This window comes from Carassius auratus, chromosome 27 (genome assembly GCF_003368295.1).
Source record: "Carassius auratus strain Wakin chromosome 27, ASM336829v1, whole genome shotgun sequence".
NCBI lineage: Eukaryota > Metazoa > Chordata > Actinopteri > Cypriniformes > Cyprinidae > Carassius > Carassius auratus.
Window position 1 is genome coordinate 1,505,655 of NC_039269.1, and position 19,390 is coordinate 1,525,044.

At 35.1% G+C, this 19,390-nt stretch overlaps 2 protein-coding genes across 2 annotated transcripts; both read left to right on the forward strand.

The window, feature by feature from the left end:
* Window positions 1-3,486: 3,486 nt before the first annotated feature.
* Window positions 3,487-7,682, forward strand: LOC113045028 (cAMP-responsive element modulator-like). Its single transcript, XM_026205139.1, has 3 exons — window positions 3,487-3,600; window positions 6,155-6,305; window positions 6,753-7,682. The coding sequence occupies exons 1-3, from the start codon at window positions 3,570-3,572 to the stop codon at window positions 6,886-6,888; spliced, it is 318 nt and encodes a 105-aa protein (XP_026060924.1). The 5' UTR covers window positions 3,487-3,569; the 3' UTR covers window positions 6,889-7,682.
* A 436-nt stretch (window positions 7,683-8,118) lies between these two features.
* On the forward strand, window positions 8,119-19,382 carry LOC113045027 (copine-3-like). The gene is made up of 16 exons (XM_026205138.1): window positions 8,119-8,345; window positions 9,852-9,992; window positions 10,081-10,260; window positions 10,348-10,422; window positions 10,767-10,838; window positions 11,894-11,974; window positions 12,463-12,552; window positions 13,917-14,015; window positions 14,103-14,186; window positions 14,289-14,348; window positions 15,344-15,477; window positions 15,579-15,633; window positions 15,713-15,764; window positions 15,865-15,998; window positions 16,077-16,313; window positions 18,228-19,382. The coding sequence occupies exons 2-16, from the start codon at window positions 9,861-9,863 to the stop codon at window positions 18,363-18,365; spliced, it is 1,623 nt and encodes a 540-aa protein (XP_026060923.1). The 5' UTR covers window positions 8,119-8,345; window positions 9,852-9,860; the 3' UTR covers window positions 18,366-19,382.
* The last annotated feature ends 8 nt before the right edge of the window (window positions 19,383-19,390 follow it).

Consider the following 19,390-nt stretch of genomic DNA (forward strand, 5'->3'; position numbering starts at 1 on the left):
AGGTTGTGAAAAATGTCAACTCTCCCCCTCTATTGATTGACAGTGGTTTTATGTCTCTGTCTCCCTGCTGTAGAAAGTTATTACAAAAAGAATGATAATTTTGGACATGCAGTTCCCTAATCAGCCACTTGGGGTAAAATGAAAGGTTGTGAAAAATGTCCACTCTCTCCCTCTATTGATTGACACTGGTTTCATGTCTCTGTCTCCCTGCTGTAGAAAGTTATTACAAAAAGAAGGTTCATTTTGGACATGCAATTACCTTTTTTTACCAGTAGGGGTAAAAAGAAAGGTTGTGAAAAAGGTCCACTGTCTCCCACTATTGATTGATACTGGTTTCATGTATCTGTCTCTTTGCTGTAGAAAGTTATTACAAAACGAAGGTTAATTTTGGACATGCAATTACCTTTTTTACCAGTAGGGGTACAATAAAAGGTTGTGAAAAATGACAACTGTCGCCCTCTATTCATTGACACTGGTTTCATGTCTCTGTCTCCCTGCTGTAGAAAGTTATTACAAAAAGAAGGTTAATTTTGGACATGCAATTCCCTAATAAGCCACCTGGGGTAAAACGAAAGGTTGTGAAAAATGTCCACTCTCCCCCTCTATTGATTGACACTGGTTTCGTGTCTATGTCTCCCTGCTTTAGAAAGTTATTACAAACAGAATGTCAATTTTGGACATGCAATTCCCTTTTCTACCAGTAGGGGTAAAACGAAAGGTTGTGAAAAATGTCCACTGTCCCCTTCTATTGATTGACAGTGGTTTCATGTCTCTGTCTCCCTGCTGTAGAAAGTTATTACAAAAAGAAGGTTAATTTTGGACATGCAATTCCCTTTTCTACCAGTAGGGGTAAAATTCAGGATTGTGAAAAATGTCCACTCTCTCCCTCTACTGATTGACACTGGTTTCATGTGTCTGTCTCACTGCTGTAGAAAGTTATTACAAAAAGAAGGTTTATTTTGGACATGCAATTCCCTTTTTTACCAGTAGGGGTAAAAAGAAAGGTTGTGAAAAATGTCCACTGTCCCCTTCTATTGATTGACAGTGGTTTCATGTCTCTGTCTCCCTGCTGTAGAAAGTTATTACAAAAAGAAGGTTAATTTTGGATATGCAATTCCCTTTTCTACCAGTAGGGGTAAAATTCAGGGTTGTGAAAAATGTCCACTCTCTCCCTCTACTGATTGACACTGGTTTCATGTGTCTGTCTCACTGCTGTAGAAAGTTATTACAAAAAGAAGGTTTATTTTGGACATGCAATTCCCTTTTTTACCAGTAGGGGTATAAAGAAAGGTTGTGAAAAATGTCAACTCTCCCCTTCTATTGATTGACAGTGGTTTCATGTCTCTGTCTCCCTGCTGTAGAAAGTTATTACAAAAAGAATTATAATTTTGGACATGCAGTTCCCTAATCAGCCACTTGGGGTAAAATGAAAGGTTGTGAAAAATGTCCACTGTCCACCACTATTGATTGACACTCGTTTCATGTCTCTGTCTCCCTGCTGTAGAAAGTTATTACAAAAATAAGGATAATTTTGGACATGCAATTCCCTAATAAGCCACTTGGGGTAAAACGAAAGGTTGTGAAAAATGTCCACTCTCCCCCTCTATTGATTGACACTGGTTTCGTGTCTATGTCTCCCTGCTGTAGAAAGTTATTACAAAAAGAAGGTTAATTTTGGACATGCAATTCCCTTTTCTACCAGTAGTGTTAAAAAGAAAGGTTGTTAAAAATGTACACTGTCCCCCACTATTGATTGACACTGGTTTCATGTCTATATGCCCTTTATCTAAAAAGCTATTACAAAAACACCTACTGAGCTATAGCAAAAAACGAAGAAAGTTTGTACTTTCCCCACGGTCCCTAACTGAAGGCTCTGCTGAGAGCGTTCTCTCCCGGCTTTTTGCACATTGCCACGGCTTGCACGGGGCCGTGCTTATTATATCGAGGGAAAATATAGAAAAAGAAGGATGTGAAACATGATCAGCTTTGCCCTTTTGGCGGTCACACTGCTTAGATTTTTTTAGGGCAATTCGTTTTGGAGTTATTGGAGTTTACCGCTGAATGTGTCACGAATATCGAAAACAAAACCAACTTGACCCCGCTCCATTTTTGCAACGACTTTTTAATCAGCTTTAATCAGTTTGCCTTGAGTTTCAATCATTAGATTGTCAATGTGAAGGTGTTCAAATATTTGTGAAATGTTTTAAAACTTTTGTGAAATGTTTTGTTTAAAAGGGCTCTGTCTTTTCTTGATATACATTTTGAGGCCACTGTAGGTGAAACCAAGCTTTATAAACATTATTGGCAAATCAAAATATGATGTGCACAGGCTTGTCCTCATGTGACTTTTGTTTTGTTATTCTGCAGTGTCTGTCAACCAGAGCAGCAGTGCCCAGTTTATCCCCTGTCAGCAGAGATATGAAGTCTTACCTTCCTGGCCTGGGTCTCCCATAATGCAGTATGCTGTCCACTCAAGCAATGGCACTTACATTGTGTCTGAAAAAAAGGGCCAAGGATGTGAAGTCACCATCTTAGTCATTCATTTGGATTATACTCTAATTTAATACTGTATAATACCATATAAATGTAAATACTCAAGTTTTTTTTTTTTTGAATCCACGTTAAATAAAAATGATTAAACACCTATATGTAAAAATAAACACACGGATGATTCTCATTAGAACATTTTTTGGTCACTTTTGACTTGCCAATAATATTTATAAAGCTCGGTTTCACCTACAATTTCTTAAGCAGCACCACCAGTCTTATGTTCAGTTAAAATGACAAATATGCATTCATAAATGATTAACAAGTTTTAGTTCTAATCACTAAAGTTTTATAATTCAATAGAGCTTAATTATCATAATGCCGTAATATAATACTTGACTGATCAAGAAGCTAAGATTTAAGAAGCTGTGCCATTTTACAAAGATTACTGTAATCATATATACAGTATATATATATATATATATATATATATATATATATATATATATATATATACATACATACATACATACATATACATACATACATACATACATACATATATATATATATATATATATATATATATATATATATATATATATATATATATATATAGATAGATAGATAGATAGATAGATAGATATATAGATAGATATAGATATAGATGTGTGTGTGTGTGCGTGTGTGTGTGAAATAGTATATCAGTCTGGCGAGTAAAGTAAAAAATTTACCAGCCAATGGTGATTATATTGCTAAGGTGTGCGTAGAGGGTTGCATTATACATAATGCATATTCATTTTGTTGAATTCATAACTGAAAAGCAAATATAAGGATAAGCATAAAAACTCCCTTCTATTGTCTTCTTCGGTCCGGCTCACAGTCTAATGTGTGAATGACGGCAGAGGGGGGTAGGGAAAAGGAGGGCTGGCTCCGCTAGTCACTGCGTTACTGACATCAGGAGGCTATGATGTCATAGTGATGTCAATGGCCCTGACAGTGACTGCACACTTAGCTTGTGGTTTGGGCAGCATTGCATGCTGACTGCAGAGAGAGACAGACAAGATTTCAGTTCACTATAGATGGCTGTGACTGGAGATGAAACAGAATCAGGTACATTCGCTGTTTTCTGTGGTTCTTATGCGGTTTTCAGCATGTTTAACATTAGAAATTTGCTTCAAGGACTGAAATTTATTTTGGTTGTTTGTCCCTGTGGATTTGATTGGGTAATTTTAAATGTGATTTGTCAGAGAATATGAACAGAGAAACAACATTTCAAATGCTCAAACAAAACTTTGAAGTTTTGGTAGAGACACACAGAGATTGTACTGAGAAAAATCTATACAATTTGTACCAAATCTGTTCTCTCATTATATTCTTGCGGTGAATCATCTCCGCAGCATGCAACAGGCTGAAAGAAAGAAATGTTCACATTTTTTGCTTCCTGTTGAGTTCCTCTGCAGCTCTCACTCGTTTCTTTCAGCACCTCTGTCACTTTCTCTCTCTGAAACGTGTGAATGCGCTGCCCACTCACAGTGCAACTAACGTCATGTTGTTTCATGGAATTGGATACCAGCAGGAAAATGTAAATGCTGGACAGCAAATAAGATGTACATTGACGTCAGTTCATAGTCATGCTGTGATTACAGGCAGCTCCTTTTGCAAAAGCAAGACTACCAGATTAATCATCTCTTATAATGCGCTTCAGTCTCAATGGAGACAAAGAGACACGTGTAAAAAAAAAAAAAAAAAATGCTGCTGTCCATTTTTTCATTGTTCACAGGCTTTGTTAAATTATTTATCTTGTCAAAAAGATAAAAATGTAAGTACTATTATTAATTTCTGTGTAACATAGTTACAACAACTGTGACCACATAGTTTGCAACTACTGGGGGAAATTGAATCACTTTGTTTTCATAAGAGCATTTCATCCTGCACAAATATGTTGGGAGCTCTTATTTATGTGCAATCTAGTTTATAACCACACCACGTGTAGGTCTGTGTATAATCTACCACTGTGACATACTCAGAGGTCACCCAGTGGGAATTAATTCACTGCCTTTGGTCCTTTCAGAGATTTGATTCATTTGATCTTTAGGCCTGTTTAGGAACATGGTGATAATCATGAATTTATGACATCAAACATTTATTTTTTATTTCTGTTTATATTATATTCATACATGTAATTATATGGATATGCATTTTTATATATTCTTATTTGAAATTTGAGACAGATATCAATGTAATCTCAGATAAACCTCTCTGATTATATGTTTGCTGACTCTCAACCACAGTGACATGTAAATGTCACCACTGCTTTGCTTGTAAAGTGTGTAATTGTGTTGTTATGGGGTGGATTTTAACAACTGGCCAACTCATTTCAGTTCAGATTATAATTTTCCAGATAGTTTATCAGCAGTGTTGTTATGTTTCAGAAAAGCAACAAGCAAAGAATTATTTTTATATTATGTTCATATTGGGGCTTAGTCCAAAACACCTGGATGTTTCATCTCTGCCTCATGTACTTGACATGTATTGGAAGCAGGGTTCTCACTCATCCTTGAAAATCTGGATTTTTTTAGTGCATGTTATCGGAAATATAATTATTTTCAGTAAATGTCCTGAAAAATAACTGAGTTTTTCTTGTTGTAATATTATGTTAACTCTTTCTTTCTTTCTTTTAGTTAGTTACTAGTGCAGTAAGCAATAAAACACTCAATATATTGGCACCAAAAAGCTTATTTTTGTGAAATGTATTGTTTGCTATCAAAGCATCGCTTTAATGCCCAGAACAGCCATAACAATATCCACAAGATCACACTTCCTCTAAGAGTCACTGATTAAATATTGCTCAACAATAAAGATGACCTGGGATCATTGTCAGAGTTTTGTGCTAATTGGTTGAAAACAGTTATTTTTTTGTAAAGAACAATTTAGGGGTGTCCACGACTAAGGATTTTCATATTCAAATCGGAATTTTCGAATCTTGCTGATATTTGACTGATAGTTGAATCATATGTTTTGGGGGCGGGGCAAAATACATTGAGTCAAGTCAGACATTCAACAGTCATAATTACTGATGTTAACACAAACAGGGAAAATGTGTAACAAATGCCTCGCAGATACAAACGGGGTAAATAATGTTTTCATGTTTTAATTAAAAGATAGTTAACACTAAACGTCAGCGAAACCCTAACAATTCTCATTATACTCATTATAAAGTTAGCCTATATAACAGAAGTTATCAATGTTCTGCATTTCTGTTTTGAGCGGCACACGCTGAAGATGACCAGTAGAGTGACGCATTTGATAGAAAGTTTTTAATCAATGGGATTAAAATCATGTAGAATAAGCTTCTTTGTTTATACAACATAATGTTAATATTAAGACTTATAGGCTATCTGCAAAAGAGCTCGAATGAACGTGTCTGCACGGCTCTGAACTCCTTTTGTGGACATATTATTTATTATGCTGTGCGCTGAAGAGATATCACCGTAGTACTACAATGAAGCACTTGACTCAAAACCAAATGCATTTTATATCAGGTAAATAATATATCCATGATATATATATACCGACTGAGATGTTTTGAAATCACTCAGTAAATGTTCTGTAAAATAATGTCTTTGAAAAGATCTCTGTAAATGAACGTGTTGTGTTTTTGCAGCCACTACTGGAGTTATGTCTGTATATCAGAATTCCTCTCCCGTATCTGTCCTTTCCCAGGCGATGGACGGCTCACCCGGTTCTCTGCCCAGCCCTCAGCAGCTGACCGAGGAAGCATCACGAAAGAGGGAACTCCGACTTATGAAAAACAGGTAATCCTCAGATCCACTTCTCCATTCTAGAATTACCACTGCATTCTGTATCCTAAGAGCATGAAATCATTATAACAGCTTATTTCAATCTATCTTGGCATGTTGCTTGATCTTCCCCTCTTCTTTCCCCACCTAAGGCCTCACATGTTTCTTAGTTGCATCCATTCATCTGCTTTCAACTTCTGATGCAGTCAAAGGCTTGTATTATTTGCTTGTAGTCTATCACTGTATCATGCTTGAGCATAAAAGTTAAAGTCTCAGTGTGTGGAGCATGTTCTAAAAGCTTTCTTTGTTTCATGACAATGCTTTGAATGGAAAAAAAAACAAGCTTATGGAAACATTTGTAGTGTACAAGAAACTAAAAAATCACTCCTTCACAGCTCAAGTTTTCTTGATGTAAGATTTACAGTATTAACACTCACAAAACTTCTCTATTGTTGATTCCAGGGAAGCTGCCCGGGAATGTCGACGGAAGAAAAAAGAATATGTCAGATGTCTCGAGAACCGAGTTGCCGTGCTTGAAAAACAAAACAAGATGCTTATTGAAGAACTCAAGGCTCTTAAAGACCTATACTGTCACTGAATAACAACAGTCCACTGCAAACCAAAACACGAAAGACTATACCGTTAACAGTTTTTTCACATAATGTCTAGCCACATCGTGTAATAATCGGAAAAGGTGGATGGTCTGTGACGTCCGATGTGCAAAAGATGGTGATGTGTGCATGTGTGTACGCCGGAGGCCTAATTGCCAAAGAGCCAGTCAGTGTGGTGTGTTGCCAGTGTTACTTCTGCTTTTTGTAGGAGGGTGGCAAAAGAGGACAGACGCATGGAGAAGGACTATGTACGGAGCTCAGAGATGGGCATCGCCATCACTGAAAACCAGAAGCAGAAAATGACAGATAAGCTAGTCTAAGGCTAAGGCAAATGTGCACTGAAAAGTCTGATTCATTTTAGTGGCACAATAGACTGCTGCCGTCTGTTTTTGATATATGTGTGTTTTGTATCTTCTGTGAAAATTGAACAATAGACCAGCACTGCCTTTGCTCATTAGGCTTTTTTGAAGATTTTATATGGACAATTGGATTAAATATTTCAAATATTTGCTGTCTGACTATCTACTTTAAATATATATTTACTTTAATATCAAAGGATTGCTTATATGAGTAATTAACAAACACACCAGCTCCAAAATTGATATGAACATACTAAATATAGGAAAAACAGATATGTGTTGTATATACAGATATATATATATAATATGTTGTTTGTTGCAAATATATTCTTGAATCCTTCCTGGGGGGTTTTCAACTGGCACATAGCACAGTTTCATGTTTATCTTTAGCTTCTGAATGAATAAATTTAGCTAGCAATACATTTGATGGCGTTTTATTGTTTGTTGCTTTTTATTTTGTGAGATGTAACTTAGTAAATGTTTCACAGTGCAGTAATTAATCCCTGTGAGTTAAAAAAAAAATTGTAATACAGAATTACTTTTAAATCTTAGCTCTGTATTTCATGCTCACTTTTAAGACATTTCGATAGAATAATACAAACACACACACATATTCAAATAGCATTTTAGCACATTGTCTATTTTGGTTTCTTAAGAGGCACAAAGCAAGTACGGTTATTAAAACATAAAACATTTAAAAATAGTTTAAATTAACCATAATCTAATTTAAGTAATGAAATTGACAAATAATTTCTAAAAGTTCTAAATACAATGTACAGACACAATTTAACAGCCAAACAAATAATCTGTGTAGAGACACTCCCACCGGTTGTGGTTGTCAAAGTCCTGTTTCATAATCTACTGCGCATGCGCTGTGTATCGTCAGAGGGGTGTCGCGAAAGTGAATCTTTCAAGAGCGGATCAAAACACGCTTTACATTAGATTCTGGAGACTCCTTTTGTTCTTTATGACAACATTTGACAAACAAGCTTCACAGCATCGAGGAGACTGAATCAGAGTAAAAAATATACCAGACTGAACCGAAACTATTTACGCAGTCAGACACCGACTACTGACTACTCAAGGTAAAATGTTCAGACAGTTTTTAATGCCATAATTGCCATTAAATCGAGATCCTTAGGTTACAGTGTTGCTGTAGTTAACACAATTATTTCCATAGCCATATGAGTATAGCATGACGGCATAGCAGATTATGACGTCAAGGTAAAGATGTGTCAAACATGTGTTTCATGTAACGTTACATATTTACATATGTGTTCCGTGTTTCAAACGAAGAAGTACCATATAATTAGGATAATGTTGATAGATAAGTGTATATATATATATATATATATATATATATATATATATATATATATATATATATATATATATATATATATATATATTGCTTAGATTTTGCGTAGCTCGATGCAAATAATAACACCTTATTATACTTTGTTATTTATAATTTACTGTTTGTTACTGCATCAAAATGTACCAGGGTAATACAATATTTATTTTGGATATATGCCAGTTATTTAATTTTTTACAGTACATACCCCATGGTACAGTATTTTGGGAAGTACCTTGGAGTTTATGTACATACCATAGTACACAAATATGCTGATCATTTAGTACAAAGTGTTTCGGAAAATATAGTGTTTTATTACCATTTGATACTACCCTACTTTCAATATGGGCAAATAACTTCAATACATGCCATATCACTTAATAACCACCTATTAAATGTCTAACAAGTAATGACAGAACTGATAATACTGTCAGTCGAGTTTTCCATTCAAGAGTTTCCATTCTTCCTCCCACACAGAATTGCACAGTGATTCCTGACACACCTTCTCTCATGCTTGACGTTTCTGATTAAATGACTGTAGCCTACAGCTTATTCTGCGTACACACACCCTTCTGCATGAAAACAACACCTATCAATCACACTACTGTATAATTCAAACTTCAAGTAAGATTATACGCTAAAAATATTATTTTTTTATTTTTATTATATGCATAGTACAAAGTAAAAACTGGTTAACCAGTTAAATAAACTGATATATTATAATGATAACACTTTACAATGAGGTTGCATTTGTTCACATCAGTTACAAACTACCATTCATAATGAAGCATCATCAGAAACACTAAAAAAAGCCATTATTGATTGTGAACTATACAAATTGTCATTCTATACAGTAGCTACAGAACCGGTATGAAAGAATGTTTTCTGACAAGTGACAAGTTATGTTGACTGAACAAATAAGTAGTGTGGGAAACTAAATCTTACTTTGTCACAGTATTTACAAACAGTTCATGCCTAGGTGCTAAAAACTTGCCTTAATAAATTAAATCAATAATATATCAGTCTTATATATAAGTACATACTGCAATTTGGCATATTTAAATAGTAGTTTCAGAGACCGCATGTTATCAAGCACAAAAAGAAATACGGAAACAACTGGATTGTTCCCATTATAACTGTCTACCAGTTTGTGGCATATAAATTGCAGTTATTGCAAATGTTTTCAGTTCTCATGGCACATTCATCAAGTTTCCATTTAATGTTTCCATGTAAAAAGATCAGTCCAATGGCGGCGGCGTGTGTGACAAAGGTGGAGCTGACAGTCTCCTGTGAAAACCTGCTGGACAAAGATGTGGGGTCTAAATCTGACCCGCTGTGTGTCCTGCTCATGAACACATCTGGAAACCAGTGGTTTGAGGTCAGTTCAACTGCTGTTGGTTGTGCATACTGTTTAAATGTATATAAAAATGCATGTTTAGGAATCTGAAAGTGTTTTGTTTCGAAAGGTCGATCGCACTGAGAGGGTTAAGAACTGCTTATGCCCAAAATTTGCCAAGAAGTTTGTTGTCGATTACTGCTTTGAGGTAGTTCAGAAGCTCAGATTTGGCATTTATGATATTGACAATAAATCCATCGATTTGAGCGATGATGACTTCCTGGGCGAGTTCGAGTGTTCGTTGGGTCAGGTAAGACAACCACATATCCAAAACATCCATGTTTTGAATTCATTTTTCCTGCATGACATTGTCTGATGTGTTTTTTTTTCTAAACAGATTGTTTCCAGTAGCAAGCTGACGAGACCTTTGCAGCTGAAGAACAAGAAACCTGCAGGAAAGGGAGTGATTACGGTGAATGGCCATGATATTTCACATTATATTTACTTTAGATGTGGTTGCTTGAGAATAATATTTTTGTGGTATAAAGAACAGCTTATTGTGGATATATTATATACTATATATATATATATATATATATATATATATATATATATATATATATATATATATATATATATATATATATATATATATATATATATATATATATATAATTCAGTGTATATATATTTATATATATATATATATATACTTTATAATATCTCTATTTAAGATGTCTGTCAACTAATTAGAATCAAGGATTCAGTTTTGCCGTGTTATAACAGAATACATTTGTACATTTATATTCACTTCAGATCAGTGCAGAGGAAATCAAGGACAACAGAGTTGTGAATTTTGAGATGGAGGCCAGAAAACTGGACAATAAGGTAAGACACGAGATGTAATTTTGTAAATTTTGCTTTACTTTTAAACTTTAAAATGCATTCAGCAGGGTTCCTACTGGGAAAAGTATGGAAAAGTACTAAGGAATTTGATTAAAGTAATTTCTGAAAAAAGTGCTGATTTCCAGGTCTGAAAAAGTATGGGGAAAAGAAAGCAGATAATGGAAAAATATATGCATTTCCAGACTTTTGCCCCATTTAGTTTTTTTTTTATAATATAAATGTAAGAATTTAATGAAAATAAATTTATCATACAAGAAGTGACAGCAGTTTAGTGATTCTTTAGTAATTGTCAAACACGACTAGTGCACTTGGTGCATGGTGCACTTTTTCATTTTGTATTTTGGGTTTCTTTTCACGATATTCTTAGCACCATATAACATAGTCTCAAGGACCTTTGCAAAAATAAAAAATATGCAGACTTTTATGTGTACATGAGAAAGCATTACACTTAGCATATAGGACAATGCATAATGAGGCTCCTATTGTGCCATCAGCCCATTTCTACTACTATCTTGCTTTATTTATTGCAAGATGGCAGTGATGCACAAAGGAAATGGGTTATATAAAGCTAGAAATTGTGTAAGCATGCAAAACCATTCCCATGGACATGTGAATAGTTTCTCAAGGCACAATAAAGTTTCTTGTGTGCATAAAAAAAGATAATATTCGCCGATAATGATATATATGTGACAGGCTTATATCGGCTGATAATATCGGCAAAACAATATATCAGTGGGGCTCTACAAAAATCTACTGAGAGCTTTGGAAATTTGAGTCTGGAAAAGTATGGAATACTTTCTCAAGGCACAATAAAGTTTCTTGTGTGCATAAAAAAATATAATATTTGCCGATAACGATACATATGCGACAGGCTCATATCGGCTCGACCGATAATATCGGCAAAACGATATATCGGTGGGGGCTCTACAAAAATCTACTGAGAGGTTTGGAAATTTGATTCTGGAAAAGTATGGAATTTTGAATTTGAAAATGTGTAGGAAACCTGATTCAGTGTCTAACTTTGGGTTTCCTTGCAGGATTTCTTTGGAAAATCAGACCCCTACCTGGAATTTTACAGACAGACAGAAACAGGCTGGCAGCTTGCTCACAGAACTGAGGTGTGTGTTGTGTGTTTGCATGTTGATTACCATATTACCATATATATATGACGTAAACTCTGTCAATGATTGTTGTTAATATTTATTGTGAATGTTAATGGGATAGATTATCAAAAAATGAAAATTCTGTCATTAATTACTCACCATCGTGTTGTAGGCTGTAAGGACATTGTTAAAATAGTCCTTATGATAGCAGTGGTTCAACGGTAATGTTATGAAGCTACAAGAATACTTTTGTGCGCAAAGAAAGCAAAAATAATGACTTGAATCATGGTATCCTCGTGAACATGTGGTGTAGTCTGAGACGGAAGAGAAAAAATAGTTGAATAAAGTAATTATTTTTCCACAAAAAGTGTTCTCGTAGCTTTATAACATCATGGTTGATTTCATCAAAAAATATTCCGATCTTGTTCCAAAGATGAATGAAGGTCTAACAGAATCTACATTTTTGGGTTAACTATCCCTTTAATGGCTATCTTTCATACCAGGTTGTGAAGAATAACTTGAACCCTTGCTGGAGGCCTTTTAAAATCCCTCTACGTTCTCTGTGTGCAGGAGACATGGAGAAACCAATCAAGGTAGAGTTTGTGTTTATTGGTTGTTAAAAAAAGTTATTTAATAACATTAAAAAGCTCTCTGTTCCCATGTAAAAGTGTCATATAAAAAGGCTGGCTTCTTGGATTAACAATCCGTAATTGTAATTGTAGAAGCTCTAAAACTCTGGCTTGGCTTTGGCTTGGTGGACAGAGGGTTGTTTTGGTGGCTTACAATAAGTGTTCATGACTTTGTTATTTTTTTTGCAAAAGCATCTTAAAGGGAATCTCACTGTCAAGAAAAGAGCAGGTATTTTTCATTAGAACGGCTGCTTCATCTGTAAATGTATGTTTGTCACTGAATAGCTACTGGTTTGTCCTTCATGTATCAGTAGACGGAAGCTATTCTGTCAAAATAGTTTCCTGAATTAGGTAATTGTTAACCATTTTCATGTGTTGAACCCTTTAACCTGGTGAAAGGGTCATGCAGATTTGCTGATATTACAGTGAAAACAGAGTTATTAAAATAGAATATATAAAAATATCAAATAAATGAATAACAAATCATTTATCAAATTATATTTTTAAAATAAGAATAATTAAAAATAAATCAATTGTAACTTTGAACTGAATATAATTCATTGTAATTATAGAAATGTTTTTTTACTTAATATATAGTATTACATATTAAATAGTTAGAAAGTTAAGAATACTGTTAATTACTGTATTTCATGGAGTAAAAACTAAAATTTTAGTATTTAATATTAATTGTAATTATTTAAAAATATATATTTTACTTAATTAATTTTTTATTTTATTTTGCATTACACATTAACAAGAGTTGCTGTAAATTAAATATTCAGATTTTTTTTTTACAAAAACATGGAGTACAAATGAAAATTTTACGTTTTATGTAATTAATTGTAATTTTTAAATGTTTTATTTTAACTTCAATCCGTTTTTTGTTTTTCTGCATTACAATGATAATGTAACTTAGAATACTGCTACTAATACTAAGAATACTGTTAATAAAAGTATTTCAAATGATGCTGTTTTCTCAGAAAGACTCACTGTCCTAGTGAAGGATTCAGAGAACACACTGCTGCTAGAATGTTCTCTGACTACAGGTTTCTTCATATATCTAACCTCATGAAATGTGTGCTGTGGAGATGGCAGGGTGTGCAACATCTTTCATTCATCTACTCATGTAGAGTTCTCAAGTTTGGTGTGCTGTCTTGGTGGTGTCTTACCAATTTTCAATGAAGAGACCCATAGACCACCTGTGCTATGGTTCTTCATTCGGTGTACTTTTTTTTTTTTTGCATGACCTTTCTAAATTCTCCTCTGTTTTACCCTTCAGTCTCATTCACTCCAGATAACTTCATGCTGTATTTTTCCATCCTCTCTAGGTTGAATGTTACGATTATGACAGCGATGGATCTCATGATTTGATAGGGATTTTTGAGACCAATATGAAGCGTCTGCAAGAGACCACTCGCACCGCTCCGGTGAGATGATCCTCAACACACTTTTGATTTCAGTACCTTATGAATGTGAATGTTTCTGAACTAAAGATGCTGATTTGTGTCATGCAGGTAGAGTTTGAGTGTATAAACAGTAAGAAGAAACAGAAGAAAAGTTATAAGAACTCTGGAGTAGTGGTTGTGAAAGTTTGTCAGGTACTCTATCACATAAACACACCTTTCTGATTACATTCTCAAAATTCATTACACATGTTTCAATGCAAACGTTTCTGGACTTGATTGTATTTGCTGTCTCAGATTACGAAGGAATACACCTTTCTGGATTACATCATGGGAGGCTGCCAGATAAATTTCACTGTAAGTTCTACATTCAGTTGTAAAGTCTAACTTTAGCTAAGCAGCTTCTCTGGCCCCGTTTGCCCTGGGTCTTAACATCTGTGGGTTACTATGTGTTTATTTTCCCATGCATTAATTTTTAAATGTAATTTGTTTTCCAAATTCAATATATGTGTAATGACAATATATACTGCATAATATATATTATAAAAAGTATTCTAAAATTATTAGACACAGCAAGTGTGCCTATGAATGAATTTCCTTCATGTTGGAGCAATATTTGATTATATTTATATTATAAAAGCTATTATAATTTTCAAAATTTATTATACAACCAACAATAATCTAAAATAAAAGTTATAGTTACAATATAATTAATACACTTATGTATGGATTATGTATTTATTTTTATTTTTTATTATTAAAACACATATTGGGTAAGAATTATATTTTCTGAAAATACCATGTATTAATGTTGGAGCTATATATACACACACACACACACACACACACACACACATATGTTAACAATTAATTAATTGATATATAAAAACATTTGCATAGAATTATATTTCATGACATTGCATTTTCTGTATCTCTTCAAGTCCTTGATGTTGGAGCGATATTCTATATGTATTTTAAGACAATATATATTTAATATTTATTATAAAACACTAATAATACTAAATGATAAATAAAAAGGAATAGGAAAAGTTAGTTATTTTAGTTATATATTTTGATATTAATATTGTTTTACTTATTATTTATAATATATGAAAAGACAGACATATTTGTAAATAATTATATTTGCATTTATTACGATGACGCTTCATGTTGAAAAAAAAATGTTTTAATATAAATGCATTTTAATTTTATTTTATTTATGATGTATAAAAATAGATTTGTAGAGACTAGATATTTTGCATGCATTGCCTCTTTATGATTTAAATTCCTTCATGTTGGAGCAAAGTTACTCATGTCATACCCATGTGGTTCTCATCTTTCAAATCCTCCAGGTGGGCATAGACTTCACTGGGTCAAATGGTGACCCCAAGTCACCTGATTCTTTACATTACATCAGTCCTCAAGGTGTGAATGAATATCTCTCAGCAATCTGGTCAGTTGGCCTTGTGGTCCAGGACTATGACAGGTACAAAGGCACAAGAAACATTTTTATTCGTCATACAGTAATATTAAAAAAATATATATAATAAAAATACCTGGTCTGAAGCTTTCTTTCATGTCCTGTAGTGACAAAATGTTTCCTGCATTTGGATTTGGCGCTCAGATTCCACCTACTTGGCAGGTAAATGAAATGACATGTGCTGTTGTTACTGTGACAAACTCCCAGAAGCCTCAATTTATTACTTTTATATTTTTTCTAGGTGTCTCATGAGTTTCCTCTCAGCTTCAATCCTGCAAACCCATACTGTGCAGGTATGGTACAATAACAATATCAGTTTTAACTGTCTTCAACCCTCTGTGCATGACAGGAAATGATGTGTATAAACAGGAAGTTGTATTTCTCTTCCCATAGGTGTTGAAGGTGTGGTGGAGGCCTACAGGATGTGCCTTCCTCAGGTCAAACTTTACGGCCCTACGAACTTCGCTCCTATTATTAACCACGTGGCTCGTTTCGCACAGCAGGCTTTGCAGCAGAACACAGCATCGGTGAGGTTCAACTCAAACCCAGATATATGATGCACTGACGTGGGATTTCTCTCTGACTCTCTCCCGTATCTGTTTCAGCAATACTATGTCCTGCTGATCATCACGGACGGAGTGATCACGGATATGGATCAGACGCGTGGAGCCATAGTCGCAGCCTCCCGCTTGCCCATGTCAATCATCATTGTGGGCGTAGGCAAAGCTGACTTTACAGACATGGAGATTCTGGATGGAGATGACGGGCGACTGAAGTCTATCAAAGGAGAACCGGCTGTACGTGACATTGTGCAGTTCGTGCCCTTCAGAAAGTTCCAGAACGTGAGTGAAAAACTTTCTAACTAAAGAGTAAGAATGCGCATTTGATCAGATACAAATGCAGTCACAATTTAAGAGATACATTATTCGAATGCTTGGCGAAAGAGATGCGTTTTTAATCTAGATTTAAACCGAGAGAGTGTGTCTGAACCCGAACATTATCAGGAAGGCTTTTCCTGAGTTTGGGAGCCAAATGTGAGAAAGCTCTACCTCCTTTAGTGGACTTTGCTATCCTAGGAACTACCAAAAGTCCAGCGTTTTGTGACTTTAGGGTGCGTGATGGGTTGTAGCGTGGTAGAAGGCTAGTTAGGTACGCAGGAGCTAAACCATTTAGGGCCTTATAGGTAAATAATGATCATTTGTAACTGATATGGAACTCAATAGGTAGCCAGTGCAGAGATTGTAAAACTGGGGTAATATAATCATATTTTCTTGACCTGGTAAGGACTCTAGCTGCTGCATTTTGGACTACCTGTAGCTTATTTATTGAAGATGCAGGACAATAGTGTTGTCACAATACCAAAATTATTGTTTCAATACCGATACCTAGTCAAGAATTGCGATTTCGATACTTTTTCGATACTTTTCCTGAAAAGGCAAAATACACTCTCAAATATCATTGCTGTGCTTTATTTTAAAACTGGGATAACATTCTAATCATATAAGTAGTCCAAATGTTAAAGGGGGGGTGAAATGCTCGTTTTCACTCAATATCCTGTTAATCCTGAGTGCCTATAGAGTAGTACTGCATCCTTCATAACTCCAAAAAGTCTTTATTTTTATTATATTCATAAGAGAAAGATAGTCTGTACCGATTTTTCCCGGAAAAACACACCCGACTGGAGGCGTGACGTGTGGGCGGAGCTAAAGAATCACGAGCGCCAGAAGGCTTTTGCGTTGAGAGCGTTTGGAAGCTGTGACCGTGAGGGAAACAACATCATCCAAAACAATCCATGGCTAACAGTCAGATTCAGCGTTTATTTGTGATCCAGAATCAGATCCAGAGGCTGAAACTGAACGACAGCAGCAGCAGCAATGACTCGCTCCGAGCGGGTCTCGAACCCGGGTCTCCGGCATGGGAGGCGGACACACTAACAAGGAGGCAGAAATATTTTAAGCAGTTTTACTCACCGCCTGCGGTTCCAACACACGATCGTGACCCCTTTTCGTTGGGATTGCATCATCCTTAAGAAATAAACAATGTGCAAATCCGTCGTCAAACTGGGCATTGTTTGTAAAACAAGCATCTTCGAAATGCAGGGAACAAACACTTGCACAACTCCGTTGATGCTCTGTAAAAGTAAACTCCATCCACTGGTCCCTTAATGCTGTTTTTTCTTTGGTAATCTGTGCAGGGTTGTCTTGCCCTGGCAACCAAAAACACACTCCTTTTGTGACATTTCGCGACGCTCTCGCTCTGATCAGTGAAGTCTGTTGTGCTCTCTCTGCTCTGCTATACGGGAGCGTGCGCTCTTCCGGCAGAAGTGCCTCAGGACCCATATAAGGAAATTCCGCTCCATCTAACGTCACACAGAGCCATACTCGAAAAAAACTTTCCGAAACTTGTGACAAACCGGAAGGAGTATTTTTTGAACAGAAATACTCCTTCAAACGTACAACTTAATTTTTAAACTTTGTCCATGTTTAGCATGGGAATCCAACTCTTTAACAGTGTAAAAAACTCAGTATGCATGAAATAGCATTTCACCCCCCATTTAATAAAATGATATTCTGACAGAAACGTGAATGATTTTCAGTAGCTAATCTGTAGCTGACCTAACATAACATGAGCGCAGAATACGGTTTATGTTGTCTTGTAACTAACACTATGAAACTTAACCCCTCTCACCATCTCTGATCTTCTTCTGCTGCTCAAAGTCAGAAATACAATGAATTTCAATTTCTCTCTCTCTGTAGTGTCCTAAAGAGGAGCTCGCTAAGTGTGTTCTGGCGGAGGTTCCTGGTCAGGTCGTCACCTTCTTTAGCATGATGAAGCTCTCGCCTCCTAAATCAAACACTCCAGTGGACTCTCCAAATGGGCCAACACAGAAATGAAGGACCTGCTAACTTCCTTCATACCACATACAACTCCACAACTGGACATCACCAATCTGCTAACTGTAGGCTTTCTTGAAGAGAAAAATCACTAGATACATTTGGTTTGCATTGGTTTAAAATTTCAGTTATACATTTGTTTACTTTTTAAATAAATCTTTTTTCTGCCAAATGATCTTGCGATGGTCTATTATAGAGCTTGTTTGGACTAAAGTATCCTATTCTAAATGATCGGTTGCTGAAAAAAAACAGTACTAACAGTGTTTCAGTTATGTCAACAGAGTACAGCAGTGGTGTAAAGGCCTTTTTTTATCTCCAATGTCATTCCCACTAACTCCTTACAATTTTTTTATCATTATTATCTAATAAATTTTTTACATGTCATTATCTTTCTTTATATCTTATATATGTATAAGATTTTTTAATCAGTGCCTCACAAAGCCATTTTCTTCATATATCTAATGCATAATATCATATTGATCACATTAATGTGCCTGATTGTTTAAATTGCAGTTCCTATACTTCCTGTATGACTACAATGCACAAAAAGCTAAAGCCTGTACAGAAAGCTAAAATCTGTAGAGATGAAAGCCATAGATACTGACGTCTGGACAGGCCAGTCATCCTGTTATGTGCCTGAATGCACTATGCATAACTACATTAATAATAATAATAATATGCCAAGATAATCAGCTTTTTGGATCAGTATTAACCGTTTTAAGATGCGGAAAAATTTTGTTTTACACTTTAATCAGAATGTCTGTAATTGTGCTTAATTAGCGCTGAGAGGAATATATTACATCATCTTAAATGTAGTTTAAATAAAGCTATTTTTATCAGATACAGTATCATCATATGATGTGTCAGCTTAGCAGTGTATGATATGTTTTACTGATAAGTCTTGCATCTGTATGCTTGTAGCATGCCTTGTTTCAAATACAGTAAATAAAAACAGCGAAAAGTGGCATTGTTTAAATGTTTTGAGATGCAATTAATAAAGACAACAATCAAACTGTATATATTCA